This window comes from Mobula hypostoma, chromosome 8 (assembly GCF_963921235.1).
Source record: "Mobula hypostoma chromosome 8, sMobHyp1.1, whole genome shotgun sequence".
Lineage (NCBI taxonomy): Eukaryota > Metazoa > Chordata > Chondrichthyes > Myliobatiformes > Myliobatidae > Mobula > Mobula hypostoma.
In genome coordinates, this window is record NC_086104.1 from 125,549,862 (window position 1) to 125,562,900 (window position 13,039).

The 13,039-nt window shown below is 45.4% G+C and overlaps 1 protein-coding gene across 4 annotated transcripts in view; it reads right to left on the bottom strand.

The window, feature by feature from the left end:
* Positions 1-13,039, bottom strand: part of LOC134350250 (uncharacterized) — a 114,755-nt gene that overhangs the window by 83,123 nt on the left and 18,593 nt on the right. For all 4 annotated transcript variants that reach the window (XR_010018856.1, XM_063055265.1, XM_063055264.1 and 1 more), the window contains exon 3: positions 9,282-9,587. Coding sequence is in view for 3 of the 4 variants with exons in the window: in XM_063055265.1 (XP_062911335.1) it covers positions 9,282-9,587 (306 nt within the window). In the remaining variant the exon portion in view is untranslated. The remainder of the gene's footprint in view (positions 1-9,281; positions 9,588-13,039) is intronic.

The window sequence follows — 13,039 nt, forward strand, 5'->3', positions numbered from 1 at the left end:
CATGACAACTTTCATACCAGGTTGTGATGTACCCTAGAAGAATGCTTTCTACGGTGCATCTATAAAAATTGGTGAGGGTTTTAGGTGACAGGCCAAATTTCTTTAGTTTTCTCAGGAAGTAAAGGCGCTGGTGGGCCTTCTTGACAGTGGAGTCCACTTGGTTGGACCAAGTCAGGTCATTTGTGATATTGACCCCGAGGAACTTAAAGCTTTTGACCTGCTCCACTTGTGCACCACCGATGTAAATTGGGCCGTGCGGTCCGCTACTTCTGAAGTCAACAACCAATTCCTTCGTCTTGCTAACGTTGAGGGATAGGTTATTGTCTTCGCACCATGCCACCAGGCTCTTAATTTCCTCTCTGTACTCAAACTCATCATTACCCGCTGCATAACCCCCATCAGAATCACTTTACAATTTAGGTTCCTCAACTCTGTCCACAAGGATTTTACAATATATGAACCTCTTTCATTCATTACTATTAATTGATTTACTTTTATTTAGAACAGAGTGCACCCCCTCCCCCAATTCCCTCTGTACGCTTGTGAGTATTTTCAGTAGGATGCAATGGAATTCATGTCCAGGAAGTATTGTTCCAAAATATTATACTTAACTTTCTTTGTACAAACTGTATGAAGATTAAGGAGGATGTGCTTGGAAGATGTGCTTGCGTTGGAGAGGGCCTAGAGGAGGTTCATAATAATGATTCCATGAATGTAAAGGTTAACGTGACGGGACCGTGATGGTTTGGGGCCTCTACTCGTGGCAGTTTATAAGAATGAGGGGAAACTCACTGAAGTCAATCCCATGTTGTAAAGTATAGCTAGTGGACGCAGATACAATATTTCCTGTAGTGGGGGAGCCTTGGACTAGAGGGCCCGGGTTCAGAGTAGAGGGACGTCTACTTAGAACAGAGACGCGATATATTTCCTTAGCCAGAGATTACTGAATCCGTGCAATTTATTGCCACAAAGCAGTGTAGGGCAAGTTATTAAAATCATGGGTTCTGGATTCGCCAGGTGTCAAATATCACGAGGAGAAAGCAAGAATCTGGGATTGAGAGGGATAATAAATCAGCTATAATGGATAGACTTTAAATCTTCTCCTATGTCTCATAGCCTTGTGGTCTTTTCGAATGCCGCCTGCTCTGAATAATTCCAGAATCAAAACATTCCTGCAATATCTTGGATCGTCACTATTATAAACTGTGGGGATCTGTATGGAGCACTGTCCCGTGAATGTGGCGTAAATGACCGGCGCTGCTACAGTATTGTTGATTTTACATAAGGTAAGGTTGGATCCTATTCAATCATCTGCCCTATTATCCTCGATAATAAGTATCCATTGCTGAGCGGTGAGATCTTTGTTGAATCACCCAAATTGCTAACCCGGGTCCGCAGAACTTAAGTGGATATGGCATTGATAAAATAAAGATAATGTAATAAAATTAAGAGTTGTTTGAATTAGTTAGGATTTGTGCGATCATTTATTTCAGTGAAGTTAGTTGAGCAAGATAGGGGTCAACATTCGTTACTCGCCATTTCTTTTTTTTTTCCCCCGTACTACACTGGCTTAAATTTCAAGTGGTCCAATGACCGCTCTTGCTTCCAACTTTCTCTTAACGTATTCAAAATAAAACCTTTTGGTATTTTCTTTTATCTTCGTGGCTACCTTATCGTTCTGTTACATCTTCATACCCCTCCCCCCCCCATGCTTTTTTCGGTAACATTCGTTGGCTCTTAAAGGCTTCCCTTTACCCTTTCCAATATTTTATGTCATCTTTTGTTTTATGCCGTGCTTGCTTTGTCCTTTCTACCATGGTTTTCTCGTCCTCTACTCAGTGTGCTTCTTCTTCCTTGGGATGAAATTTTGCTGTGTCTCTTGAATTATTCCTGGAACCTCCACTTACTGTCTTCCCGTCAGCTTTGGCCAGTTCCTTTCATTCATCTGAAATTATCATTATTTAACTGCACTATAGTTACATCAGATTTCCGTGTTTCTCCTGTGACGAGAATACACATAGATAAGATGTTAGCTGACCTGTGTGATCAGCAGTTGGTCTGCCACCTGTCTTCAAGAGAGAGATAAGGAACACAATGAAACAGCATCTGGAGATGTGTAATGAAGGGACGGGAGAGAGAGCTGTCTGGAGCGGCTCCCTCTTTGAACCCTGAACTGTTTGAAGTGGTGGACAGGCGATGCCCCAGCAGGGGGATAAAAAGGGACAGGTTCGCTAAGGCAAAGGCAGGACACACACGACACCCGAGGTAACGAGACCCTGGAAGCGGTGCGCCTCTCACGAGTCGGTGGGAAGTATCGGACCTTCAACGCACAGGGTGGAAAGGTACGATCAGCGGGAACCCGGTGTGTGTCCACCCTCGCTTGGGTGCCGGGTTCACTGCAGAGGATCGACCGCATCTGGAGGAGGGGTCACAGTCGGTGACCGCAGGTGACATCACAAAGGACCCGCCCGGAAAGCTGCTTTGTGAGCAATATCGCCGGTCTGTGAGTGGAAGCTGTTTCTGAATGATCAGTCGTTCCCGTTCTCTCTCTCACCCTCCCCCCACGTTGTCCATCGCCATGGCAACGATTACTGCGAACTGAACTACTAAATTGGACTGAACTTTGTGTCACTTTGAAATTGGTCATTTATCCCTAGACAACGATAGAGCTTGATTGATGCTGTTATCTTAATTCTGTGCACATGTGTGTTTATCATTGTTGAACTGTTGCATTTATTATCCTTTCGATTACTGTGTTGCTTGTTTCTTTAATAAAACTTTCTTAGTTCTAGTAACCCAGACTCCAACTGAGTGATCCATTTCTGCTGGTTTGGCAACCCAGTTACGGGGTACGTAACACTCCCTCTCGTAAATTGCAGGCTGAAGTTTATCATGCTACGGTCACTACTTCCTAGGTGTTCTTTAACCTTCAGTTGTCTCATTTAATCTGCCTCATCACACAATGGCAAATAAAGAACTGTTTGTCATCCCGTGACCTCTACCACAAGATGTTCTAAAATGCTATCTCATAAGGATTAAACTACTTCCCTTTCTTGTGCTGTTAAATCAAAATGATTTTCCCAGTATACTCGCATATTGAAGTCTCTAATCTTCAGTGTGCCCCGTGGCGTAGTGGAATCCTCACCGGACCTCGAGGAAATTAGCAGCTACTAACTCGGCCTCGTAAAAACAGACAAATGCTAAAGAAACGTCAAGTTTGAGGATTGGGATGTTTGTTGAGTCACCTACTATTGCGAAACAGCTTCTCCTCTGACCCTTTTACCTTCAGCCTTTTCAATCTGCCCCATCCAGGCAGAAATTCTCACAGAAGACATGTATTGTTGATTACGTTAAAAGGAAAGATTTACCTCAAGAGGACATTCACGAATATTCTGTTGTTTAAGAAGCTTATTCATTTGCTAAAAACAAAGTATATTAGTCAATGAAAAGAGAACACATGTTATATAAATAACCGCGCTGAAACATAAGCATCCTGATATCTCTTAAATTTATTTGGTACCTACAAGTGGGATGAGGGCTATAAGGAACAAGCAGTAAGTCGTGTTGAGTTTCAATAAATATCTGAACAAAGCAACTTCGAGTTCTGCATAGAGAGGTCGGTGTACTTGCGTTGAATGGAAGATCAATTTCCAGTGTAACTGTGTTTAACCATCCATGAATACCCACGAATACAGCCAAATGAAACAGCCTTACTCCGGGGCCAAGGTGAAAAACACCAAACCAACGGTGATGCACAGCACGAGGCACAGATAAGACAGCAAGGGAGTTTCAGTTGTACTCCGACTGCACCAAGCGAAAGAACAATGCAGCATTGAATACTGCACTTCGGCCACAATACAATAGCGTCGTAGAAAAGACCTGACACGAAGTTCTCTGTCAACTTCTCTCCTTCACTCCTCTCCTGCCTCAGCCTTTTCCCTATCCACTGCAGTTATCTTCCCTCTTGGCCCTGAAGCACTTCCACGACACACAACGTCAACAATTCCTGCTCCTCTGTCCAGATATTTCTCGATCTGATGAATCTCCGGCAGTTCATTTCTTTTATAACAGTGACTGATACATTTCATCTTATTCTAGCTAAGCCAAAAAACAAAAGAATTTCCCAACTGAAACACACCTTCCAACACAGGTTCTGTATGCATCTCTGCAAGTCACTGCCTTCCGAGTTCACATCCGAACATACCAAAATTAAAGGTCTCTGTCTCCATTCGTCTTTCTGACGGTGATGACGCGGAGCACATTCTAACTCAGGAAATGTTTTCCTCATATGTCCTCCATTCATTTTACCAACTATTTTAAATCCGTGACCACAACTTTGATCGCTCTGCTAAGGCAGATGGGTACTTTCTATTTGCACTCAGGAGGGTGATACATAAAATTACAACTCTCTTCCCTGATCGAAAACAGACAATAAACTCACGCATGGCGTAATCTATCTGCCTCAGCATAAAAAGAATTATCCAGCCTAAAACCACCTTCCTGCACAGGTTATGTATCTCTGCTCGCCACTGCTTTCCGAGTGCACATCTGAACATCCCAATGTTGAAGGTCTCTGCCCACATTAGTACTTCTGGCAGTGATGATGCGGAACACATTTGATATCAGAAACTTTTTCCCTCACATTTCCTCCAATCATGTTATCAACTATTTTAAGTCAGTGACCACAATTTTGATCCCTATACCAAGGCAGATGGGAACTTCCTATTTGCACTGTGGGCGGTTCCACATAAAATTACAACTCTCTTCCCTGATTCAAAAACAAACAATAAACACCCGCGTGGCTTAACGTATCACAAAAAAAAAGAAAATCAGCAGATACTGGAAATCCCAGCAACTCACACAAAATACTGGAGGAACTCAGCAGGCCAGGCAGCATCTATGGAAAATACTACAGTCGACGTTTCGGGCCCAGACCCATCAGCATGACTGGAGAAAAAAAAAGATGAGGAGCAGAGTTCAAAGGTGGGGAAGGGGAGGAAGAAACACAAGATGATAGGTGAAACTGGGAGGGGATGTTGTGATATAAAGAGCTGGGAAATTAGTTGGTGAAGAAGATACAGGGCTGGAGAAAGGGGAGTCTGAAATAAAAGGACAGAAGTCCATGGAAGAAAGAAAGGTAAGGAGGAGTATGAATTGGGAGTGCGAGCACCCAGAGGTCGTGGTACATATTGGTACCAAGGTGGAGGTCGTAAAAGCAGAATACAAGGAGTTAGGAAGGAAACTGAGAAGCAGGAACTCAACGGTAGTAATCTCGGGATTGCTGCCTGTGCACGCAACATTAAATACAGTAATAGAATGAAGTGGAGATAAAGGCGTGGCTGAATGATTGGAGCAGGGTTCAGGATTCGGATATTTGGGTCATTAGGACCTCTTCTGAGCAGGTGTGACCTGTACAAACAGGATGGGATGCATTTGAAACCGAGGAGGGCCAATATCCCAGCGGGGAGGTTTGCTAATGCTGTTGGGATGGTTCAAACTAGCTTTGCATTGGGGTGGGAAACAAAGTGAAGAGGCAGAGGATGGGAGATTTCAGCACAAGTAGAAGCAGCTTGTGGAGAGTTTGTGAGGAAGGATAGGCAGATGTTAGAGCAAAGGTGGACTCTGGCTGATGGTTTGAGATGTGTTTATTTTAATGCAAGAAGTATCATGAACAAGGCGGATGAACTTAGAGCGTAGATCAGTACGTGGAACTATGACTTTGTGGCCATTACAAACATTTGGATGTCTTAGGAGGTGGAATGGCTGCCGAGTGTGCCAGGTTTTAGATGTTTCAAAAGAACAGAGAGGTGGGGTGTGGAAATGCTAATTATGGATAGCGTCACGGCTGCAGGAAAGAGGAAGTCATAGAGGGATGGTCTACAGAGGCAGTGTGGGTGGAAGTCAGAAGCAGGAAAGGGGGCAATACCTCTACCGGGTGTTTTTTATAGACCCCACCCTCAGTAGTACCAGGGATATCGAGGGTCAGATAGGGAGGTAAATTCTGCAACGATGCAATAATAATAGAGTAGTTGTGATAAGAGATTTTTAGCTTTCCTAATATTGATTGGCATCTCCGTAGCACAAGGAGTTTAGATCGGGTGGCGTTTGTTAGGTGTATTCAGGAAGGTTTCCTGACACAATATGTAAATAAGCCTACAAGAGGAGAGGCTGTACTTGATCTGGTTTTGGGAAATTAACCTGGTCAGGTGTCAGTGGGAGGGCATTTTGGAGATAATGATTATAATTCTATCTCCTTGACCACAGCATTGGAGAGGGATAGGAACAGACAAGTTGGGAAAGCGTTTATTTGTAGTAAGGGGAAATATGAAGCTATCAGGCAGGAACTTGGAAGTATAAATTGGAGAAGAACCTGGGAGGCAAGATTTATGGGCATTGGAGAGATATAATCCGTTTACTGATAGCCAGCATGGCTTTGTTAAGGACAGGTCGTGCCTTATGATCCTGATTAAAATCTTTGAGGATGTAACAAAACACATTGATGAAGATAGAGCACTGGATATAGTGGATATGGAGTTCAGTAAGGCATTTGATAAGGTTCCTTATGCTAGGCTTCTTCCAAAATTCGGGAGCTATAGGATCCAAGGAGACCTTCCTTTGTGGATCCAGAATTGACTTGCCCACAGAAGGCAAAGGGTGGTTGTAGATGGTTCGCATTCTGCATGGAGGTCGGTGACCAGTGATATTCCGCAGGGATCTGTTCTGGGACCCCTGTTCATTGTGACATTTAGAAATAACCTGCACGAAGAAGTATAAGGGTAGGTTAGTAAGTTTGCTGATGACACAAAGGTTGGGCCTGTTGTGGATAGTCTGGAGGGTTGTCAGAGGTTACAGCGCGACATCGATAGGATTCAAAACCGGGCTGCTAAGTGGTAGATGGACTTCAACCCAGATAAGTGTGAAGTCGTTCATTTTAGTAGGTCAAATTTGAAGACAGAGTATTATATTAATGGTAAGACTCTTGACAGCGTGGAGATCTGAGAGATCTTGGAGTCCATGTCCATAGGACACTCAACACTGCTGCGCAGGTTGACAGTGTTGTTAAGAAGGCGTATGTTGTGTTGGCATTCATTAACCGTGGGACTGAGTTCAAACACCGTGAGGTAATTTCACAGCTATGTAAGACGTTGGTCAGACTCCACTTGAGTACTGTGTTCAGTTCTGGTCGCCTCGCTACAGGAAGGATGCGGATACTACAGAGAGGGTGCAGAGGAAATTAAAATGATGTTGACTGGATTGGGGGGGCGTATCTTATATGTTGAGTGAACTTGACCTTTCTCCTTGGAGAGACGGAGGACGAGAGATGACCTGATAGAGGTGTATAAGATGATGAGGGGTAATGATCGTGTGGATCGCCAAAGGGTTTATCCCAGGGCTGAAATAGTTAACAGGAGGGAGCATACTTTGAAAGTGCTTGGAAGTAGGTACTGAGGGGATGGCAGGTGTAAGTGTTTCATACAGAGAGTGGTAGGTGCGTTGAATGCACTGCCGGCGGTGGTGTTGGAAGCGGATACAATAGGGTCTTTTAAGAGCCCCTTAGATAGGTACATGGAGCTTAGAAAAATAGGTATGCACTAAGGAAATTCTAGGCAGTTTCTTGAGTAGGTTACATGGTCGCCGAAGGACTTGTAATGTGCTGTAGATTTCTACTTAGGAAAAGGAGCACCGGGGGAGCCGATGGGCAGGCGAGGAGATAAGGCGAGAGAGGGTAAAACAGATGGGGAATCGTGAAGAGGGGCCATTCCGGAAGTTTGAGAAATCAATGTTCATGCCATCAGGATGGAGGCTGGCTCGAAAGAATATAGGGTGTTCTTCTTCCAACCTGAGTGTGGTCTCACCACGACAGTGGAGGAAACTATCGGTAGACATATCGGAATGGGAAGTGGAATTAAAATAAATAGCCACTGGGGACCCCGCTTATTCTGGCCATCGCAGCGCAGGTGCTCGGTGAAACGGTCACCCAATCTATGTTGGGTCTCGCTGATATATAGGAGGCCGCACCGAGAGGACTGCACACGGTATATGACACAATCAGACTCACAGGTGAAGTGTTGCCTCACCTGGAAGGACTGTTTGGGGCCTTGTTTCTTTCGTCAAGCTCCTACGCTCTATTTCCTCACTACAATTCAGGGCCGCAAAAGGTCCTTCCAGGTGAGACATATACTTCACTTGTGAGTCTGCTGGGGTCATATACTGTGTCCAGTGCTCCCGGTGCGTCGTCCTGTAGATTGGTGAGACCTGACGTAGATTGGGAGAATGCTTCGTTGAGCACCTAGGCTCCATCTCCAAAAGAAGCGGTATCTCCCAGTGGCCACCCATTCCTATTCCGATATGACTATCCATGGCCTCCTCCACTCTCCTGCTGAGGCCACATTCAGGTTGAAGGAACAGCACCTTATGTTCCGTCGGGGTAACCTCCAGCCTGATGGCATGAACATCAATTTCTCGAACTTCTGGTAATGCCCCCCTTCACAATTCCCCATTCCTTTTTCCCTCTCTCGCCTTATCCCCTTGCCTTCCCATTTGCTCTCTCTGGTGCTCCTCCCCCTTTTCCTTTTTTACATGTAGTTCTGTCCTCTGCTCTGAGACTCCCAATTCTCCAGCCCTGTATCCCTTTCGGCAATCAACTTCCCTGCTCTTTACTTTACTCCTTCCCTCTCAGCTTCATCTATCACCTTGTGTTTCTCCCTCCCCTCCCCACACCTTTTAACTCTACTCTTCAACTTATTTTCTCCAGTCCTGCTGAAGGATCTCGGCCCGCAACGTCAGCTGTACTCTTTCCATGAATGTTGTCTGGCCTGCTGATTTCCTCCAGCATTTTGAGTGTGTGTCTTGGCTTAACCTAACTTTCCATTCAGGTCTCGTATTCCGTGTGAACTCTTTCAATACAATACCACTTTTCCTATGCCACCCCAAGCTGCTGAAAGTAAAGACGAATATGTTCCATGCTCTGTCACAGCTGAATAGGTACCAAACATTACATCTCAATAATATCCCAAGGAACATCGTAATGTAGACCATTCAGCCTGTGGAGGGCCGAGAACGGCCACCGTCTGGCGTTCTGTGCGGTTATCTGATGCTCCGGCTCTTATCCTTTGAAGGTGGGAAAAGAGTACAGCTGAACGATCGGCAATGATATGTGATTAAAGAAATCGTCCGGTAACTCAGCTCCGCGGATAAATGTTCTCATCAAGCGGCCTGTTCGAAAAGTTAAACTAGTGACATATTGATTTCAACTTACTCTGTTCAGGATGAAGACTAACCTGCTATTTGAAGTGAGATGCTGTAAAATGACGAATTTCCTTTGCTGCATTTCACAGTGTAGACGTAGCGCCCCTGATCCTCCGAGCGAAACCCGCTGATGTTTAAACTTCTGTAATCGAACTGGAAACGCGAATTGTTGACTATCTTTTCCTTATTTAGCTTCCAATAAATTTCAATCCCTTCCCCTTTTATCTTATTGGTCGAAACGCTCCATGTCATATTGCGAAAATAGGAAATATCGGATGATTCTAGCATCAGCTGCACCGTGGCTCCCTCACAAATCGGGTTTTCTGGGGTTGCAGATACTGTGAAACGAAAGTAAGAAGCCAGATTTAGAATATTCAGTCAGATGAAGGCAGAGAAATCCAGCAGCAATCGCACAGATACCATTTTATCACTGAAACTTTAGTGATGTCTTTTGTACCTCTCTCTGCATTCCGCAGGGATCGCTCCCTACGCGAGTCCCCCGCATCCCTCCCCACTGATCTCCCTCCTGGCACTTATCCTTGTAAGCGGAATAAGTGCTACACATGCCCTTACACTTCCTCCCTTACCACCATTCAGGGCCTCAGACAGTCCTTCCAGGTGAGGCGACACTTCACCTGTGAGTCGACTGGGGTGATATACTGCGTCCGGTGTTCCCGATGTGACCTTCTATATATTGGCGAGACCCGACGCAGACTGGGAGATCTTTTTGCTGAACACCTACGCTCTGTCCGCCGGAGAAAGCAGGATCTCCCAGTGGCCACACATTTTAATTCCACATCCCATTCCCATTCTGATATGTCTACCCACGGCCTCCTCTACTGTAAAGATGAAGCCACAATCAGGTGGGAAGAACAACACCTTATTTACGTCTGGGTAGCCTCCAACCTGATGGCATGAACATTTACTTCTCTAACTTCCGCTAATACCCCACCTCCCCCTCGTACCCCATCCGTTATTTATTTACATACACACATTCTTTCTCTCTCTCTCCATTTTCTTCCTCTGTTCTTCTGACTATACCCTTTGCCCATCCTCTGGGTTCCCCCCCTCCCCCTTTTCCTTCCCCTCCCCCTTTTCCTTCTCCCTGGGCCTCCTGTCCCATCATCCTCTCATACACCTTTTCCCAATCACCTGTCCAGCTCTTGTCTCCATCCCTCCCCCTCCTGTCTTCTCCTATCATTTTGGATCTCCCCTTCCCCCTCCCACTTTCAAATCTCTTACCAGCTCTTCCTTCAGTTAGTCCTGACGAAGGGTCTCGGCACGAAACGTCGACTGTACCTCTTCCTAGAGATGCTGCCTGGCCTGCTGCGTTCACCAGCAATTTTGATGTGTGTTGCTTAAATTTCCAGCATCTGCAGAATTCCTTGTGTTTACGTTTGTAAACAGACTTGTAAATCTCCTCTGCACTCTCTCTATAGTATCCACACCCTTCCTGTAGTGGGGTGATCAGAACTGAACACATTAGTCCAAGTGTGGTCTGATCTAGGTTTTACACAGCTGTAACATTTCCTCACGGCTCTTGAATTCAATCGCACAGCTGATGAATGCCAACGCACGATACACCTTCTTAACAGCAATGTCAACTTGCGTGGCAGCTTTGAGCGTTCTATGGACACCGACACCAAAATTTCGCTGATCCTCCACACTGCCAAGATTCTTACTATTAATGTTATATTCTATCCTCATATTTCAACTTCTGAAATAAATCACCTCACACTTATCCGGGTTGAAATCCATCTGCCACTTCTTAGCCCAGTTCAGCATCCTATCAACATCGCGCTGTAACCTCTGACTATTCCTAATCAGATTATGTCTCTCGAATTGCTCATAAATCCTGCCTCTCAACAACTTCTCCAACAACTTGCCCACCACTGAATTAAGACTCACTGGTCCATAACTTCCTGTATTATCTCTTCTCTTTTCCTAGAGCAAGGGAACCATATTTGCAACCCTTCAATCCTCCGGTACTTCTCCGGTGGATCATCGCCAGAGTCGCAGCAATCTCTTTCCTCACTTCCCACAGTAGCCTGGGGTATCTCTCTTCCGATCCAGCGACTTATCTAACTTAATAATTTCAAAAGTTCCAGCACGTTCTTTCTTGATGTCTATATGATCAAGCGTTTCACACCGCTGTAAGTCATCCCCACAACTGCCAAGGTTCTTTGGTGAATACTGAAGTAAAGTCTTCACTAAAAAAAAAACCTCTTGCTACCTCTTCCAAGTCCATGCACATGTTTCCACTATAGCACCTGATTGGTTCTATTCTCACACGGCTCATCTTCTTGCTCTTCATATACTTGTAAAATGCCTTGGTGGCTTCCTTAATCCTGCTCACCAAGGCCTTCTCTTGGCCCCGTCTATCTTTCCAAATATTGAAGCCTTTAAAGCTTTACTTCGGTTGCACTTGGAGTATTGCTTTCAGTTCTGTTAACACCATTACAGGAACGTGTGTAGGTTTTATAAATTACGTAGAAACGGTTTACTAGGATGCTATCACAAACAAGAGAGAATCTACAGATGCTGGAAATCCAAGCAAAACATACAAAATGCCAGAGCAACGGAGCAGGCTAGGAGGCACCTATGGAAATGGATATAAACCGACATTTCTGGCCGAGACCCTTCAGCAGGACTCGAGAAAAAAATGAGTCAGAGTTAGAAGGTGGGGAGTGAGGAGAGATAAACGCATAGGTGAAACCGGAAGTGGGGGTGGGTTGGGGTGAAATAAAGAGCTGGGAAGTTGGTGAAAGGGATACAGGGCTGGAGAAGGGGGAATCTTGTAGGAGAGGACAGAAGACAATGGAAAAAGAAAAGAGGGAGAAGCACCAGAGAAAGGTGATTCGCAGGCAAGGTGATAAGTTGAGAGTAAAGGTGATAGGAAATGGGGGGAGGGGACGCGTGGGATGAGCTTCAGAAATTTATGTTCGTGCCACCAGGATGGAGGCTACCTAGACAGGACATAAGGCATTGCTACCCCAACCTTCAGTGTGGCTTCATCGAAACAGTAAAGGCAATAGATTTATATTTCTAAATAGGAATTCCGGAGGCCCAATCAGCGGAGGGAGCAGAGCACAGCGACGAGATTTGTCGCAGGTCGGCCACGCTTGTTTAAATGTATAGGTCCGCGAGCGTTTCGAGATTCTGGAGGTCGAATCAGCGGTGTGAGCAGAACACCGCTAATTAAATAAAAGTAGAAAAGGGACAAGTGGAGTGGCCATTGCTGGGAGTTGGCTAGTGGTGAGAGTAGGAGTGTCAAGCTTTTGCTCAAAGGAGGTTTCGGCTCGAAAGAGGCATTGGGTCTGTTTAAGTGTCAGTTAAGATTCCCATTTTGTTTGGCGTTTTGTGTTGTTCATGCAAGATATTGGAGATTGCATGAAGTGCATCCAGCTGCAGCTCCTTGAAGACCGTGTTCGGGATCTGGAGGATCAGCTGGCTGACTTTCAGCGTGTATGGGACAGCGAGGAGATAATCAATCAGAGACAGAGGGAAGTAGTCACCCCGAAATTGCAGGAGGCGAGTAGCTGGGTGACTGCCAGCAAAATTGGAAATTTGAGTAGGCAATTAGCGCAGTACACCACTGTGGCTACTCCCCTCAATAACAGTACCATTTTGGATACTGTTGTGGGGGATGATCTCCAGGGAAATGCCACGGAGACCAGGTTACTGTCAGTGAGTATGGGTCAGTGGTGCAGAAGGAAAGGGGGAGAAGCGGAGAGAGTTGGTGATAGGGAACTCATTAGTCAGCGGAAGGGACAGCAGATTCTGTGGACGT